The 19866-nt window shown below is 39.4% G+C and overlaps 1 protein-coding gene across 2 annotated transcripts in view; it reads left to right on the top strand.

Moving 5' to 3' along the window:
* The window catches only part of gtf3c5 (general transcription factor IIIC, polypeptide 5), a 32932-nt gene extending 16470 nt beyond the window's left edge, over nt 1-16462 (top strand). The window contains exons 6-12 of one of the 2 annotated variants that reach the window (XM_061877044.1): nt 878-992; nt 1118-1198; nt 5376-5464; nt 10368-10450; nt 10613-10755; nt 15962-16142; nt 16239-16462. In XM_061877044.1, the coding sequence (XP_061733028.1) occupies nt 878-992; nt 1118-1198; nt 5376-5464; nt 10368-10450; nt 10613-10755; nt 15962-16125 (675 nt within the window). In that variant the 3' untranslated portion in view covers nt 16126-16142; nt 16239-16462. Of the gene's footprint in view, nt 1-877; nt 993-1117; nt 1199-5375; nt 5465-10367; nt 10451-10612; nt 10756-15961; nt 16196-16238 lie in introns of those variants that run through there. The other variant, XM_061877043.1, reaches the window with a different exon arrangement.
* The last annotated feature ends 3404 nt before the right edge of the window (nt 16463-19866 follow it).

Here is a 19866-nt window from a genome sequence, read left to right as displayed (position 1 = left end):
AGCCCTCAAAGATCAATAATGCAGCACGGCATTGATTTTAATTATTTAATATTTTTGGGTAATCACAGTGAAAAGTTAAATAAAATCCTACTATATATATTTGAGATCCGAAAAGTTCCCCACGCATAAAGTGATAAAATGTTTTATTTTTTTTACTTTTAACACTTAAATTTCAAGATCAACTTCCGATATATCTGTCGATTTTAAGTTTGAACTAATATTTTGTTTGTTTTGTGCTCTTTTGTCAAAACTTTGATGTTGTTATATGGCAACCACACAACATATGCAATATTTTTTCCACATAAAACATTTTAAAGTGATCATTTTTAAGTAATAATTCATTGTAACATAGATTTTTGGAATAGAAGAAAATAAAGACAAAAGGGAAAAAAATAACTTCCTACATGGCAGTTTTGTGTCAACATTGCCACTTTTTCTCATTAGATTTCACCTCATTCCACTTTTTTTTAAATGTTTTTTTTAATTTTTGCAAAACTATCAATTTTGCAATTTTTGCAGAATGTGTGGCGGGCCGGTAAACGATTAGCTGCGGGCCGCAAATGGCCCCCGGGGCCGCACTTTGAAAACCCCTGACCTAAGTCAAATGCAGAGAGTTTATAATAAATGGGTTAGTGATTTTCATATCTGCCATTATTCTCAGCTTGCACAGCCCTTTTATACCATTCCACACTACAAAATAATGAAAGTATGTGGGATTTGTCCTGCTGTAGTTTCTGACTGATATCGATATCAGCCAATACTCAAGGCTGGAATATTGTTATCGTATTAAAAGTTGGAAAATCTGCTCCATCTATTAAGTAACGTCATGAAGTCAAATGTGAAGCAAGTTTAACAAATAAACAATACTTTTTCCAAGGTGACTGGACCATGGAGAAGCCTGTGGATCAAGTTTGGTTATGACCCCAGGAGGACAATTGAGTCAAAAAAGTACCAGATGTTGGACTACAGGATGCGCTGTAGCACCAAAAACGGTACAAAACAGAATCATAAGTTTTTGTTGGAATAACAATTGTAGATTTAAAATGTAATTTGTTGGATTTAACCTCTGAAATTAACTCATATTTTCTTTGTCTCTCTCACTGTCTTGCATATTTAGCATATGTGCTATCAGACCTACCAGTGAAACCCAAGAGGAGTGCCCTGAACTACACTCTGCCTATTGCAATCAACAAGACCGGTCAGTGGATGAAATGGCAGTAAATCACCTTAAAAGGGAACTGCATTTTTTTGGAGAATTTTGCCTATCGTTCACAGTCTTCATGAGAGACAAGACGACAGATTTAATGCATTCTTACTCTGAAATAAATGTAAATAAAAGTCCTGCTTGTACTGGAGTCAAGGGTAGGTCCTCTATTCCAGCCATAAAGCCCTTTAAAAAACCGCCAACAATACTCCATTTATATTTTGTGATTTCAGTATTAACCAAGTTTTAGATATATTGTTATTATACGCGCTAACGCAGACAAACTAATTTTTGTAGCTTATTCTGGCGGTATTGACATCAGCGGCTGGGGTGAAATGCTTTCACGCCTCGGAGCTCGAATTTTTTTTTGTAGAATGCAGGTAATGCCTTCCACCTGGATAGATGAAGGATGAAGACATAATCTGACGAGTTGGTCAATTTTGGCATCCAATTTAGACCCAGAAACGGCGGGAAAGACAGAGAGACATTTGGTCTGCGTTTGGTTCACGCCAGGATTTTGAGTCATTCTTCATCTAAATGGGAATATATCAGCACTCTATCAATCAGCATCCTAATAACAGCAGACATTGTACAGTAAGTGATGTTTTATCATGTTTGTTGCCTTTCATGAAGTCAGCAGTGAGTAGAAATCCGTGACGTCGGAAAAAAACAAATGTGAACGTTGTGATGCATTTTTAAAATTAATTCACCCCTGAATGCTTAAAATGGACAAAATAGGTAAATGTTGTTATGAATGTGCCTGTTACTGCATTACCTATATATATATATATATATATATTGTTATGAAGGTGTCTGTTACTAAATTTTATATACACTGTAGACTTGCAGTGTGTATATTGTACATATTATATATTGTTATGAAGGTGTCTGTTACTACATTATATATATACTTGCAGTGTGTAAATTGTACACATTACAAATTGTTATGAAGGTGTCTGTTACCGCATTATGTATATACTTGCAGTGTTTAAATTGTACATATTACAAATTGTTATGAAGGTGTCTGTTACTAAATTATATATAGACTTGCAGTATGTATTTTATACATATTACAAATTGTTATGAAGGTGTCTGTTACTACATTATATATAGACTTGCAGTGTTTATTTTATACATATTACAAATTGTTATGAAGGTGTCTGTTACTAAATTATATATAGACTTGCAGTGTGTATTTTATACATATTACATATTACATATTGTTATGAAGGTGTCTGTTACTACATTATATATACTTGCAGTGTGTAAATTTGACATATTACAAATTGTTATGAAGGTGTCTGTTACTACATTATATATAGACTTGCAGTGTGTATTTTATACATATTACATATTGTTATGAAGGTGTCTGTTACTACATTATATATAGACTTGCAGTATGTATTTTATACATATTACATATTGTTATGAAAGTGTCTGTTACTACATTATATATAGACTTTCAGTGTGTATTTTATACATATTACATATTGTTATGAAGGTGTCTGTTACTACATTTTATATAAACTTGCAGTGTGTAAATTTGACATATTACAAATTGTTATGAAGGTGTCTGTTACTACATTATATATAGACTTGCAGTATGTATTTTATACATATTACATATTGTTATGAAGGTGTCTGTTACTACATTATATATAGACTTGCAGTGTGTATTTTATACATATTACAAATTGTTATGAAGGTGTCTGTTACTACATTATATATAGACTTGCAGTATGTATTTTATACATATTACATATTGTTATGAAGGTGTCTATTACTACAATATATATAGACTTGCAGTGTGTATTTTATACATTTTACAAATTGTTATGAAGGTGTCTGTTACTACATTATGTATATACTTGCAGTGTTTAAATTGTACATATTACATATTGTTATTAAGGGGACTGTTATATATTACATATTTTTATGAAAGTGTCTGTTACTACATTATATATAAACTTGCAGTGTGTATTTTGTATATATTACATATTGTTAGGCAGGTGTCTGTTATTACATTATGTATATACTTGCAGTGTTTAAATTGTACATATTACATATTGTTATTGTGGGGTATGTTACTACATTTTATATATATATATGTATATATATATATATATATATATATATATATATATATATATATATATATATATATATATATATATATATATATATACTTGCATTATGTATATTGTACATAGTATATATTGTTCGGTAGGTTGTGAGTTCAAACCCCGGCCGAGTCATACCAAAGACTAAAAAAATGGGACCCGTTACCTCCCTGCTTGGCACTCAGCATCAAGGGTTGGAATTGGGGGTTAAATCACCAAAAATGATTCCCGGGCGCGGCCACCGCTGCTGCTCACTACTCCCCTCACCTCCCAAGGGGTGATCAAGGGTGATGGGTCAAATGCAGGGAATAATTTCGCCAAACCTAGTGTGTGTGTGTGTGTCACAATCATTGGTACTTTAACTTTAACTTAATAATGTTGACTCCCCGCGACCCCGAAAGGGAATAAGCGGTAGAAAATGGATGGATGGATGGATGTTGACTCCCATAGGCCAAATCTTTCAAGCGTTTTTTTATCATCTTTAAAATCGTAAAAAAAAAAAAAGACGTGTATTCTTGTCTCTCATAATGATTGTGACCGATAGGCAACATTCCAAAAAAGTGCAACTCCCCATTAATAGAAACCTTCACATTTTTTCAGGCTTTTAAAGGCCTACTGAAATGAGATTTTCTTATTCAAACGGGGATAGCAGGTCCATTCTATGTGTCATACTTGATCATTTTGCGATATTACTATATTTTTGCTGAAAGGATTTAGTAGAGAACATCGACGATAAAGTTTGCAACTTTTGGTCGCTAATAAAAAAGCTTTGCCTGTACCGGAAGTAGCAGACGATGTGCGCGTGACATCACGGGTTGTGGAGCTCCTCACATCATCACATTGTTTACAATCATGGCCACCAGCAGCGAGAGCGATTCGGACTGAGAAAGCGACGATTTCCCCATTAATATGAGCGAGGATGAAATATTCATGGATGAGGAAAGTAAGAGTGAAGGACTAGGGAAAAAAAACTAAATTGAAGAGCTATTAAGATGTTATTAGACAAATTTACTAGGACAATTCTGGAAAATCCCTAATCTGGTTATTGTGTTACTAGTGTTTTAGCATTTTAGTGAAAGTCGGAGGGGTGTGGCCACAGGTGTTGTGACCGCCAGTGTTTCTGAGGGAAGCCACATTTCTCGACAAGGCAAAGCGAAGGCAGCCGTTGGCGCCGGGGATGAGATTTATTTATTTTTTTCCCTCCTCCACGGTGGAAGCATCCAACGTTCGGGGGCGGCCGGCCGCAGGAGGCAAGAGAGTTCGCAGCTGCCTCTTTGACAGGTGCACGAGGAACGACGCAAGCTCTCCGCTCATGTCTACGGTAAGAGCCGACTTATTAGCACCATTTTCTCACCGAAACCTGGCGGTTGACATGTGGTAGGGAACCATGTCCGCTTGACCGCTCTGTTCCATAGTAAAGCTTTACCGTCATCTTTCGGGAATGTAAACAAGGAAACACCGGCTGTGTTTGTGTTGCTAAATGCGGCAGCAATACACCGCTTCCCACCTGCATCTTTCTTCTTTGACGTCTCCATTATTAATTGAACAAACTGCAAAAGATTCAGCAACACAGATGTCCAGATTACTGTGTAGTTATGCGATTAAAGCAAACGACTTATAGCTGGGATCAGGGCTGGAACAAAATGTCCGCTACATCATACCGCGACGTTTTCAACAGGATACTTTGCGCGAAATGTAAAACTGCAATTTAGTAAACTAAAACGGCCGTATTGGCATGTGTTGCAATGTTAATATTTCGTCATTGATATATAAACTATCAGACTGCGTGGTCGGTAGTAGTGGGTTTCAGTAGACCTTTATGAAAGTGATTACCAAAATATTTTTTTTACCACAATATAGGACCAAATCCAATCACTGCACACATTAAAATGTATTGTGTGAATGTTCTGTCCTTTCCCATTGAAAAAAGTTGTTTGATGAAGGAAATAATAACAAAGCATTACTTGGACATTACATACAGTATGAAAACCACGTACATTTGATAGCAATCAAAACAAGTTCTTAACCATTTCATTGTTTCTGGTGACCAGCTCCTACTCCAGCCAGTGTGACAGATCTTCCCACTCAAGAGGGTTCTAGCAGCAGTCGAGATCAAGTCCGAGTCACATATCAGCTCAAAGTAAGTTGACCTTGTAATTTACAGTGGAACCTCGATTTACGAACTTCTCATTGTATGAACTGAACCACGGACCATATGAACACATGCTTTGGTGTCCAAACCTTGTCTCCGTATTCAAAGTTTAATCCACCCATTGTGTGCTTCACAGCGCAGCCATTCTGATAGGGTGCTGTTGTTAGATACTTTAAGTCAGGGGTAGGGAACCTATGGCTCGCGAGCCAGATGTGGCTCTTTTGATGACTGCATCTGGCTCTCGGATAAATCTTAGCTGACATTGCTTAATATGATAAGTAATGAATGATTCCACTTGTAATCACAGTGTTAAAAATAATGTTCAAAATATAAAACATTCTCATGCATTTTTAATCCATCCATCTGTTTTCTACCGCGCCCGTTCAAGAATTTGCGTTAATGGTAAGAAGTTATTTATTTATTCTTGGTTAGTGTGGGGCTTGTCAGACCACAAAGGACCAACATGAGAGCCTGTTTCAGGGTTACAATATTGTTTTATTTTTCAATAAGTCTCTCAGTTGCTTTCCAGCAATTGTATTTTTCTCTTTCGTTTTCGCTCGCGCTCTGGCTCCAGCCCCAACCCTGTATCTCCTCCTGGCTGCTGCTTATAACAGACAGACAGGTGATTAGATAACAAGGCCCAGGTGGGCATCTACGCACTTGTCGCTGATTTCGAGGCCGGTCCTGGCACACCCCATTTCGCTGCAGGCCAGCAGGCCACGCCCCCCTCCACAGTTAGCTGGAGAATAACAATGTTATTACAAAGAATAAGAGATTTATTATACTCTAGAAATGTTGGTCTTACTTAAAAATGCATGCGTTTAGTTTTGTTCAGTGTAAAAAAAAATATTATATTGCTCTTACGGAAATACATTTTAAAATATTTGGCTTTTTGGCTCTCTCAGCCAAAAAGGTTCCCGACCCCTGCTCTAATTGCTACTTTGTGTGCTTTGCAGTGTTTTTAGCTATTTTACAGCATTTTTTAGTCTTGCTAGCTCAATATGCGTCCAAAGAAAGCAATGAACAAGCATTGTGTAGTTTGAAACATTCAAGAGGTGACCACAGTATAGTCAACACTGCCCCTTCCTGTCCCCAGTTTTTCGTTGTACACTAACAAAATTAAATTAATTTATTTCCATTCCTAATAATTTTAGCAACCTGGCTGTTAAAGTTAAGGAATTTTGTGATTTCTAACTGTGAGTACAAGACAGGGCTGAAAACAGCGTGCGTGCATGCCGGCTGCAACTGAAGACAGTTTAGCTTGTTGTTGTTGTTGTTTTGACTTTGATTTTATATACAACGTTGATCTATCACCCCCTTGTTGGATTAAAAAAAAATAGTACTGTACAGAAATTTATATTGCATTCTAAGTTTACAAACTTTTTTCGAAAAGATGGACATTTGTCAGGGCTGGAATCCATTACTTACAGTCAAGAAAATAATTATTTGAACACCCTGCTATTTTGCCAGTTCTCCCACTTAGAAATCATGGAGGTCTGAAATTTACACGGTAGGTGCACGTCCACTGTATGAGAGATAACCTAAAAAGAAAAATCCAGAAATCACAATCTATGATTTTTTAACAATTTATTCATGTGAAACAGCTGAAAATAAGTATTTGAACACCCTGCTATTTTGCTAGTTCTCCCACTTAGAAATCATGGAGGTCTGAAATTTACACGGTAGGTGCATGTCCACTGTATGAGAGATAACCTAAAAAGAAAAATCTAGATCGTGGATCTGGATCGTGAGATCGACAGGCGGATCGATGCGGCGTCTTCAGTAATGCGGACGTTGTACCGATCCGTTGTGGTGAAGAAGGAGCTGAGCCGGAAGGCAAAGCTCTCAATTTACCGGTCGATCTACGTTCCCATCCTCACCTATGGTCATGAGCTTTGGGTCATGACCGATAGATAAGATCACGGGTACAAGCGGCCGAAATGAGTTTCCTCCACCGTGTGGCGGGGCTCTCCCTTAGAGATAGGGTGAGAAGCTCTGCCATCCGGGAGGAACTCAAAGTAAAGCCACTGCTCCTCCACATGGAGAGGAGCCAGATGAGGTGGTTCGGGCATCTGGTCAGGATGCCACCCGAACGCCTCCCTAGGGAGGTGTTTAGGGCACGTCCAACCGGCAGGAGGCCACGGGGAAGACCCAGGACACGTTGGGAAGACTATGTCTCCCGGCTGGCCTGGGAACGCCTCGGGATCCCCCGGGAAGAGCTAGACGAAGTGGCTGAGGAAAGGGAAGTCTGGGTTTCCCTGCTTAGGCTGTTGCCCCCGCGACCCGACCTCAGATAAGCGGAAGAATATGGAAAATGAATGGAAAAATCCAGAAATCACAATCTATGATTTTTTAACAATTTATTCATGTGATACAGCTGAAAATAAGTATTTGAACACCTGTCTATCAGCTAGAATTCTGACCCTCAAAGACCTGTTAGTCCGCCTTTGAAAGTCCTCCTCTGCTTCACTGTATTATTCTGAATCAGATGCACCTGTGTGAGGTCGTTAGCTGCATAAAGACACCTGTCCTGCATAAAGACACCTGTCCACCCCATACAATCAGTAAGACCCAAACATTCAGCATGGCTAAGAGCAAAGAGCTGTCCAAAGACACCAGAGACACAATTGTACAACTCCACAAGGATGGAAAGGGCTCTGGAGAAATTACCTAGCAGCTTGGTGAAAAAAGGTCCACTGTTGGAGCTATCATTAGAAATTGGAAGAAGCTAACCATGACGGTCAATCGGAGTGGAGCCCCATGCAAGATATCACCTCGTGGGGTCTCAGTGATGCTAAGAAAGGTGAGGAATCAGCCCAGGACTACACGGCAGGACTTGGTGAATGACCTGAAAAGAGCATGGACCACTGTTTCCATGGTCACTGTTGGTAATACACTAAGACGTCATGGTTTGAAATCATGCATGGCACGGAAGGTTCCCCTGCTTAAACCAGCTCATGTTAAGGCCCGTCTTAAGTTTGTCAATGACCATTTGGATGATCCAGAGGAGTCATGGGTGAAAGTTTTGTGGACAGATGAGACCAAAATTGATCTTTTTAGTCAAAATTCCACTATGCGTGTTTGGAGGAAGAAGAAATGCGTACCATCCGAAGAACACCATCCCTACTGCGAAGCATGGGGGTGGTAGCATCATGCTTTGGGGGTGTTTTTCTGCTCATGGGACAGGACGACTGAACTGTATTAAGGAGAGGATGACTGCAGCCATGTATTGTGAGATTTTGCCCAAAAACCTCCTTCCCAGGTCATTGAAGATGAGTCGTGGCTGGATCTTCCAACATGACAATGACCCAAAGCACACAGCCAGGAAAACCAAGAAGTGGCTTCATTAGTACCATTTCAAGGTTCCGGAGTGGCCTAGCCAGTCTCCAGACCTAAATCCAATTGAGTCCCAAAATATCACAAGCGGCAGCCTTACACTCCTTTGTTGCCTTGGTTGTATGTTTTGCGTCATTGTGTTGCTTAAATGTATTTTTTCCAATTATTTTTATTGTCGAAATTATTAGTCCTTCCAGCGCTGTACAGTAGATGGCGATGTAACTCTGGTTCTTAGCACGCCTCATATAAATCACAGTTGATATCTATTATTCATGCAATGACATGTACATTTACAACCTTACATGGAGCCCAGGAAACATCATGAATGTTTTTTTTGTCTTCTTTCCTGCCGCATGAGATTTACTGCTTCACAAAATGAATGACTTAATTTTCTGTTGTTGAATAACTAAACTACTAACACTGCCAGTAATTAAAAACATGAGCTAATGTTGCACATACAAAACCCAAAATCAGTGAATTTGGCACCTTGTGTAATTCGTAAAAAAAAAAAAGAGAATACAATCAGTTGCAAATCCTTTTTAACCTATATTCAATCGAATAGACTGCAAAGACAATATATTTCATGTACGAACTGAGAAAGTTATTTTTTTTTGCAAATCATTAACTTAGAATTTAATGGCAGCAACACATTGCAAAATAGTTGTCACATGAGCATTTTTACCACTGTGTTAAATGGCCTTTCCTTTTAACTTGATGTACAGCTTAAGTTGTTCAACCACAGTTTCCAGTCTATTTAAATGAGCTCAGGCCAAGCGAAGCCGACGGCGTTTATGGGTGTTGTTGATTATTGGCTTTGGCTAAGCATAGTAGAGTTTTAACTTGCACTTAAAGATGTAGCGACAAACTTTAGTTACTGACAGTGGTTTTCTGACGTGTTCCTGAGCCCACGTGGTGATATCCTTTACACACTGATTTTGCTTTTTGATGCACTACCGCCTGAGGGATCGAAGGTTACAGTATCTAATGTTGGTTTTCGGTCTTGCAGCTTACGTGCAGTGATTTCTCCAGATTCTCTAAACCTTTTGATAGTATTACGGACCGGAGATGGTTAAATTCCTTGCAATTGCTTGTTGAGAAATGTTCTTAAACTGTTCGCTCATGCATTTGTTGACAAAGTGGTGACCCTCGCCCCATCCTTCTTTGTGAATGACTCAGCATCTCATGGAACCTGCTTTTATACCCAATCATGGCACCCGCCTGTTCACCTGTGGTCTGTTCCAAATAAGTGTTTGATGAGCATTCCTGAACTTTGTCAGTCTTTTTTGAAACATGTTGCAGGCATCAAATTCCAAAAGAGCTAATGTTTGCAAAAAAAATAACAAAGTTTACCAGTTCGAACGTGAAGTATTTTGTCTTTGCAGTCCGTCCAATTGAATCAAGGTTGAAAAGGATTTGCAAATAATTGTAATCTGTTTTTATTTACCATTTACACAACGTGCCATCTTTACTTGATTTTTGGGGTTGTAAAAAATGTACTAGTAGATGATTCACTATTCTGCATTTTTGAAACTAATTTCTACAATGTTTGGTGTAGGAGTCATCCTATATTTTCAGAGAGGGCATGCTACCTCCTCACCGGCAGATGTTTTACCAGCTGTGTGACTTGGAAGTGCAAAGGTAGGTTCTTTTCCTAAGTCTTCTGTATTTGTCTTCTATCTGTGTTACATTCTCCCTTTGTTGCAGTAAAGGAAAATGAAGAAGTTTTTTTTTAATCCTGAATCACTCGTACTTTATAAGGTAGTAACCTTTGCGCCGTGTTTTGGTGGGGTTTGTGTCCAGAATACAGGACGTCATCCAGCAGAACAGCGGGACCGAGCAAGTGTGCGATGAGCGAGATGGCTGGTGTACAGTTGGCACCACAGACAAGCTGAGGGACATCATCTCAGCCATGGTTAAGAAGGTCATCAGAGAGCTAAAACCACGTAAGGCGGGATACAGTTCTTACTTTGTCAAAAATAATGCGATATAGGTCTGAGAAGTAGCGTTCTTTGCAGTCGACATTTTTGTTTTGAATAATGCTTGTCATTTTTTTTCCATAAATGTGTAACCCTGACAAAAGAAATAGACCAAAATCACATTTGCACGACAGAGAGTGCTGGTTCTCAGCAAGTTGCATGCTCAGTTGTCAGCAACACTTATAGACCAGTGTTTCTAAATCCTAGTTGGGTCGTGAGCGCCCCCTGCAAGGCCACCAAAACATATCTGTTTGTCAGCTGCGGTCTGTATGAGCCACAGGGGTGGTTATTTTTAATAAATTGTTCCTTTACTCGTGGCAGTAATGACAATCTCAAACAAACAGAAGAAGTCTGGAGCTCAAGTCATAAAGAATGTTCTTAAGCGCAAAAAATATGACTAAAGTGGCGAAGCAGTATTTTCATTTGCACTTAAATTTTGTTGACAGTATACTAAGGAAGCGTAAATATAGTTTTTATATATCATTAATTTAGTTCAAATGTGTAAATTTTTCACCAAAAACATGCACCTGGGGATAGGTTGATTGGCAGCACTAAATTGGCCCTAGTGTGTGAATGTGAGTGTGAATATTGTATTTTTATCTGTTTTGGCCCTGGATGTACCACTGCTTACTGCCCGAATGCAGCTGAGATAAGCGCCAGCGACTCCAAAAGGGACAAGCAGTAGAAAATGGATGAATGGATAATGCATGTTGTTGTTTTTTTCATAAATGTGTAACTCTGACAAAGGAAATAGATCAAAATCACATTTGCATGACAGCGTATGCTGGTTCTCAGCAAGTTCCACGCTCAGTTGTCAGCCACACTTCTAGACCAGTGTTTCTAAATCATAGTTGGGTCGTGAGCGCCCCCCTGCAAGGCCACGAAAACATATCTGTCAACCGTATGAGCCACAGGGGTAGTTATTTTTAATAAATTATCCCCATACTTGTGGCAGTAATGACAATCTCAAACAAACAGAAGAAGTCTGGAGCTCAAGTCATAAATAAGTTTCGTAAGCGCAAAAAATATGACCAAAGTGGCGAAGCAGTATTTTCATTTGCACTTAAATTGTATTGACAGTTTAGTAAGGAAGCATAAATATTGTTTTTATATATCATTACATTTATTTAAAAATGTGTAATTGTATGGAAACATAATTTTTTCATCATATTTTCTTTTGCAATATAGTACATTTTTTATCTATTTTTGTAATCAGCCTTACCTAAGCCTTTATGATGTTATTTTTAATTGACACATAGTGAGGTGTATACTTTAAACGAGATATACTTATTGAATAAGATTAAAAGGAAGAGCGGGCCGCATGGTGGAACAGGGGTTAGTGCATGTGCCTCACAATACAAAGGTCCCGAGTAGTCCTGGGTTCAATCCCGGGCTCGGGATCTTTCTGTGTGGGGTTTGCTTGTTCTCCCTGTGACTGTGTGGGTTCCTTCTGGGTACTCCGGCTTCCTCACACCGCCAAAAACATGCACCTGGGGATAGGTTGATTGGCAACACTAAATTGGCTCTAGTGTGTGAATATTGTCCTGTCTATCTGTGTTGGCCCTGTGATGAGGTGGAGACTTGTCCAGGGTGTACGCTGCATACTGCCCGAATGCAGCTGAGATAAGCGCCAGCGACCGCAAAAGGGACAAGCAGTAGAAAATGGATGGATGGATAATGCTTGTTGTTGTTTTTTTCATAAATGTGTAACTCTGACAAAGGAAATAGATCAAAATCACATTTGCATGACAGAGTATGCTGGTTCTCAGCAAGCTCCACGCTCAGTTATCGGCCACACTTTTAGACCTGTGTTTCTAAATCATAGTTGGCCACCAAAACATATCTGTTTGTCAACTGTATGAGCCACAGGGGTACTTAATTTTAATAAAATTTTCCTTTCCTTGTGGCAGTAATGACAATCTCAAACAAACAGAAGAAGTCTTGAGCTCAAGTCGTAAAGAAGTTTCTTAAGCGCAAAAAATATGACTAAAGTGGCGAAGCCGTATTTTCATTTGCACTTAAATTTTATTGACAGTTTAGTAAGGAAGCATAAATATTGTTTTTTTATATATCATTAAATTAGTTTAGAAATGTGTAATTGTATGTAAATATAATTTTTTCATCATAATTTATTTTACAATATATTACATTTTTAATCTATTTTTGTAATCAGCCTGACCTAAGCCTTTATGATGTTATTTTTAATTGACACATAGTGAGGTGTATACTTTAAACTAGATATACTTATTGAATAAGATTAAAAGGCAGAGCGGGCAGCATGGTGAAACAGGGGTTAGTGCATGTGCCTCACAATACGAAGGTCCTGAGTAGTCCTGGGTTCAATCCCGGGCTCGGGATCTTTCTGTGTGGGGTTTGCATGTTCTCCCTGTGACTGCGTGGGTTCTTTCTGGGTACTCCGGCTTCCTCACACCGCCAAAAACATGCACCTGGGGATAGGTTGATTGGCAACACTAAATTGGCCCTAGTGTGTGAATATTGTCCTGTCTATCTGTGTTGGCCCTGTGATGAGGTGGAGACTTGTCCAGGGTGTACGCTGCATACTGCCCGAATGCAGCTGAGATAAGCGCCAGCGACCCCAAAAGGGACAAGCAGTAGAAAATGGATGGATGGATAATGCTTGTTGTTGTTTTTTTCATAAATGTGTAACTCTGACAAAGGAAATAGATCAAAATCACATTTGCATGACAGAGTATGCTGGTTCTCAGCAAGTTCCACGCTCAGTTATCAGCCACACTTTTAGACCAGTGTTTCTAAATCATAGTTGGCCACCAAAACATATCTGTTTGTCAACTGTATGAGCCACAGGGGTACTTAATTTTAATAAATTTTTCCTTTCCTTGTGGCAGTAATGACAATCTCAAACAAACAGAAGAAGTCTTGAGCTCAAGTCGTAAAGAAGTTTCTTAAGCGCAAAAAATATGACTAAAGTGGCGAAGCAGTATTTTCATTTGCGCTTAAATTTTATTGACAGTTTAGTAAGGAAGCATAAATATTGTTTTTATATATAATTAAATTAGTTTAGAAATGTGTAATTGTGTGTAGATATAATTTTTTCATCATATTTTCTTTTGCAATATATAACATTTTTTATCTATTTTGTAATCAGCCTGGCCTAAGCCTTTATAATATTATTTGTAATTGACACATGGTTTCATACCATTTGATGAGGTTTATACTTAAAACTGTAAATAGTCTAGATCAGTGGTTCTCAACCTTTTTTCAGTGATGTACCCCCTGTGAACATTTTTTTAGTTCAAGTACCCCCTAATCAAAAGGCAAATCATTTTTGGTTGAAAAAAAGAGATAAAGATGTAAAATACAGCACTATGTCATCAGTTTCTGATTCATTAAATTGTGTAACAGTGCAAAATATTGCTCATTTGTGGTGGTCTTTCTTGAACTATTTTGGAAAAAAAGATATAAAAATAACTAAAACCTTGTTGAAAAATAAACAGGTGATTCAATTAATAATAAAGATTTCTACACATAGAAGTAATCATCAACTTAAAGTGGGGGATTGTAATAGAGATCCATCTGGATTCATGAACCTAATTCTAAACATTTCTTCACAAAAAAAGAAGTCTTTAACATCAATATTTATGGAACATGTCCACAAAAAAATCTAGCTGTCAACACTGAATATTGCATTGTTGCATTTCTTTTCACAGTTTATGAACTTACATTCATATTTTGTTGACGTATTATTCAATAAATATATTTATAAAGGATTTTCGAATTGTTGCTATTTTTAGAATATTTTTGAAAAATCCCACGTATCCCTTGGCATACCTTCAAGTATCAGATAAATAGTCCACCAGCAGGATGCTGTAACATTTGTATTTATAACATCTTTACATACTTTTAACTCATATTTTGCAGGGCATTAAGTCCTTAGTTGATTAAAAATACTACTTTCCTCATTCTCTCTCTTAAATAAATATGAAAGTATTTGCAGCGTTGTTTGATAATAGATAAATAACGCTTAGAGGGCGGAAAAAGAGAATATCCAATCTACTTCCCGTATCTACAGAGTTATTTTTTATTTATTTTATTTGAAGCGCCATTTCTCTGGAAGGCAACATAAGGAGTGCGCCCACGTTCTCAGTCCGGTCTCATTTAAGGCTAATTCCTGTGTGGCTGCCGATGTTTGATCCCGGTGCCCATCTGAAGTCATTAAAGGGTTATTAGTAAACAGATATTCACGCTCACTCGCTCTTGCCAACTGTTTCATGCCATCTGCCGCCGCGCTTTGACATTGGGAAGATGCTCCTGCACGGACCCTGGCTTTCATCGCGTCTAAACACAGTCAAACAGTGTCATCTATAGACGTGTGTGTGTGTGTGTGTGTGTGTGTGTGTGTGTGTGTGTGTGTGTGTGTGTGTGTGTGTGTGTGTGTGTGTGTGTGTGTGTGTGTGTGTGTGTGTGTTTCTACCCTTCTTAAGACATCAAGAAGGAAAAGTAGCTTCCATATGAGGACCGGTGAACAAGTTAGGACCCAAATCATGGTCCCAATACGGAAATAATAGAGAGCCAAAACATAGAATCTGTGAACATTGGTCCAAAGTCTTTTTTTGTTGTTGTTGTTGATCGCATGTATTAAAAACCAATTACAAGCAAATAATTCAATAAAATAAAAGAACTAAAAGCAGACTTTTTCTTACTATGTGTCAACTTTTTTCTTATAAAAACCGGTAACAATTTGTCATAATATTTCTGTTTCTGTAGGATTACAATATTTTCTTGTAAAATTATTTATAAATTATTATTATTTATAAAGGATTTTCTAATTGTTGCTATTTTTAGAATATTTTTGAAAAATCCCACGTACCCCTTGGCATACCTTCAAGTACCCCCCAGGGGTACGCGTACCCCCATTTGAGAACCACTGGGCTAGATATACTTATTGAACAAGATTAAAATGAAGAGCAAGATTAGTGATTCAATTCTAATATTTGTGTGGATCCCAGAGTCCTCTGTGGTGGAAAAGGTTAGGAACCCCTGCTGTGGACTACAATCTAACTCCGCATCAATGACTACGTCCAGTAAAATACAAAATAGAATACGTTTTTGACCTGCATCAGTTGTGGCTCACAGCAAGCATGATCTAAAACCTAATTTATTTCATTTTTGTTCATGAATCTTTCCCTCCCAGCATTGCAAAACACCCCCAAGCGACCGAGACGTGCAGTCCGAAGTACAAAAGTGCACGCGGAAGATGCAGAAAATGATGATTATGACGATGATGAGGAGGATGAGTATCAGCCATCGGAGGGAAGTGAAAACGAAATGGAGACAGAAATACTGGATTACATTTGAGGAAAGATGCTCTAATGGTGATTGTCCTAATGCTTATTTTACTGACTAATAAACATGAAGTTTTCTAGTAGTTTGTATTGTACAGATTTTATCGCGTTTCCCTTTACTGACAGGAATATAGAACGAGGACTGCCTTCTAAAGAAATCCCTACAAGTTCACCTCTTTGTCAAGGAAAAAAGACGGAACTTGTAAAGTACCTTAAAGGGAACGAGACGAGCGCCTGAGAACGACTAACTCAGACAAACCAAGGCAGGTACCAGTCATAGTCCCGAAAGACATGCCACCATTTTAATCTGCAGAGTACCAGACGGACACAAGGCCCCCGAAATGGAACCAAGTTGTGAGAACTGTAAAGGTGCTAGAACAGCCTCAACTCTAGAGCCCATCAGCATCCTATATAGGCTCTATAACAGGGGTAGGGAACCTATGGCTCTAGAGCCAGATGTGGCTCTTTTGATAACTGCATCTGGCTCTCAGATAAATCTTAGCTGACATTGCTTAACGCGATAATTATGAATAATTTCACTGGTAATCACAGTGCTAAAAATAACGTGCAAAATATATAAAACATTCTCATGCATTTATATCCATCCGTCCGTTTTCTACCCCACCTGTTCAAGAAGTGTTGGACTCCGCCAAGGCTGTCCTTTGTCACCGATTCTGTTCATAACTTTTATGGACAGAATTTCTAGGCGCAGTCAAGGCGTTGAGGGCTTCCGGTTTGGTGACCGCAGGATTAGGTCTCTGCTTTTTACAGATGATGTGGTCCTGATGGCTTCATCTGACCGGGATCTTCAGCTCTCACTGGATCAGTTTGCAGCCGAGTGTGAAGCGACCGGAATGAGAATCAGCACCTCCAAGTCTGAGTCCATGGTTCTCGCCCGGAAAAGGGTGGAATGCCATCTCCGGGTTGGGGAGGAGACCCTGCCCCAAGTGGAGGAGTTCAAGTACCTAGGAGTCTTGTTCACGAGTGGGGGAAGAGTGGATCGTGAGATAAACAGGCGGATCGGTGCGGCGTCTTCAGTAATGCGGACGTTGTACCGATCCGTTGTGGTGAAGAAGGAGCTGAGCCGGAAGGCAAAGCTCTCAATTTACCGGTCGATCTACGTTCCCATCCTCACCTATGGTCATGAGCTTTGAGTCATGACCGAAAGGATAAGATCACGGGTACAAGCGGCCGAAATGAGTTTCCTCCGCCGTGTGGCGGGTCTCTCCCTTAGAGATAGGGTGAGAAGCTCTGCCATCCGGGAGGGACTCAAAGTAAAGCCGCTGCTCCTCCACATCGAGAGGAGCCAGATGAGGTGGTTCGGGCATCTGGTCAGGATGCCACCCGAACGCCTCCCTAGGGAGGTGTTTAGGGCACGTCCAACCGGTAGGAGGCCACGGGGAAGACCCAGGACACGTTGGGAAGACTATGTCTCCCGGCTGGCCTGGGAACGCCTCGGGATCCCCCGGGAAGAGCTAGACGAAGTGGCTGGGGAAAGGGAAGTCTGGGTTTCCCTGCTTAGGCTGTTGCCCCCGCGACCCGACCTCGGATAAGCGGAAGAAGATGGATGGATGTTCAAGAAGTCGCATTAATGGTAAGAAGTATTTTATGTCACGATGGGGGGGGGTTGCAGCTTGCTGCGGGGTCGTTCTCCCAGGAAGGCAGTCGGACTACTCGGGACATGGCAATTAGGTAAAAACATGATTTAATTTTAACTAAAAAAATATACAAACAAAAATTGCTCACAGCGGAGGTACAACTTGGGCTAAAGAACAAAGCTAATGCATAAACAGACTAAGAACATAAATCAAACAAAAGTTACTTGGCATGGCATGAAGCACAAAACTATGGCAAGGCATGAAACAAGTCAGCACAGGGCGACTGACTGGCAAAGACGAGCTTAAATACTGCCTCTGATTAGTGCTCGGGAAGCAGGTGAGCAGGCATCTTGTCCACCAGAGACAGGTGGACAAGATGAGTAACCAAGGAAACCAGACAAGAGAGTGGAAAAAAACAGGAACTTAAAGAGTCCAAAGGACAAACAGCACATGGCCAAACAAAGACATGATCAACAGACATGACATTTGATTTATTATTGGTTAGCTTCAGAATAACAATGTTATTAAAAAGAATAAGAGACTTATTATACTCTAAAAATGTTGGTCTTACTTAAAAATGCACGCATTTAGTTGTATTCAGTGTTAAAAAAATATGATATGGCTCTTACGGAAATACATTTTGAAATATTTGGCTTTCATGGCTCTCTCAGCCAAAAAGGTTCCCGACCCCTGCTCTATAAGAATGCCCCTAGTGTCCTGAAATACCTCTGGAAGCTAATGAAGGTGGCATGGGAAAAGGAAGTACAAACCCTGTTTCCTTACGAGTTGGGAAATTGTGTTAGATGTAAATATAAACGGAATACAATGATTTGCAAATCCTTTTCAACCCATTTTCAGTTAATATGCTACAAAGACAAGATATTTGATGTTCAAACTCATAAACTTTTTTTTTTTTGCAAATAATAATTAACTTAGAATTTCATGGCTGCAACACGTTCCAAAGTAGTTGGGAAAGGGCATGTTCACCACTGTGTTACATCGCCTTTTATTTTAACAACACTCAATAAATGTTTGGGAACTGAGGAAACTAATTGTTGAAGCTTTGAAAGTGGAATTCGTTCCCATTCTTGTTTTATGTAGAGCTTCAGTTGTTCAACAGTCCGGGGTCTGCGCTGTTGTATTTTACGCTTCATAATGCGCCACACATTTTCGATGGTAGACAGGTCTGGACTGCAGGCGGGCCAGGAAAGTACCCGCACTCTTTTATTATGAAACCATGCTGTTGTAACACCTGGCTTGGCACTGTTTTGCTGAAATAAGCAGGGGCGTCCATGATAACGTTGCTTGGATGACAACATATGTTGCTCCAAAACCTGTATGGACCATTCATCATTAATGGTGCCTTCACAAATATGTAAGTTACCCATGCCTTGGGCACTAATACACCCCATACCATCACAGATGCTGGCTTTTGAACTTTGCGCCTGTAACAATCCGGATGGTTCTTTTCCTCTTTATTCAGGAGGACACCACGTCCACAGTTTCCAAATATAATTTGAAATGTGGACTCGTCAGACCACAGAACACCTTTCCACTTTGCATCAGTCCATCTTAGGTGAGCTCAGGCCCAAAAAAGCCGGCGGCGTTCCTAGGTGTTGTTGATAATGGCTTTCGATTTGCATAGTAGAGTTTTAACTTGCACTTACAGATGTAGCGACCAACTGTAGTTACTGACAGTGGCTTTATGAAGTGCTCCTGAGCCCATGTGGTGATATCCTTTACACACTGATGTCGGTTTTTGGTGCAGTACCACTTGAGGAATCAATGGTCTGTAATATCATCGCTTACGTGCAGTGATTTCTCCAGATTCTCTGAACCTTTTGATGATTTTAAGGACTGAAGATGGTAAAATCCCTAAATTCCTTTCAATAGCTCGTTAAGAAATGTTGTTCTAAAACTGTTCGACAATTTGCTTAATAATTGGTGACCCTCGCCCCATCCTTGTTTGTGAATTACTTAACATTTCATGGAAGCTGCTTTTATACCCAATCATGGCACCCACCTGTTCCCAATTAGCCTGCACACCTGTGGGATGTTCCAAATAAGTGTTTGATGAGCATTCCTCAACTTAATCAGTGTTTATTGCCACCTTTCCCAACTTCTTTTTTCACGTGTTGCTGGCAACAAATTCTAAA

This window comes from Nerophis ophidion, linkage group LG17 (assembly GCF_033978795.1).
Source record: "Nerophis ophidion isolate RoL-2023_Sa linkage group LG17, RoL_Noph_v1.0, whole genome shotgun sequence".
In the NCBI taxonomy this organism is placed as follows: domain Eukaryota; kingdom Metazoa; phylum Chordata; class Actinopteri; order Syngnathiformes; family Syngnathidae; genus Nerophis; species Nerophis ophidion.
This window is presented reverse-complemented; position numbering and strand designations above follow the sequence as displayed.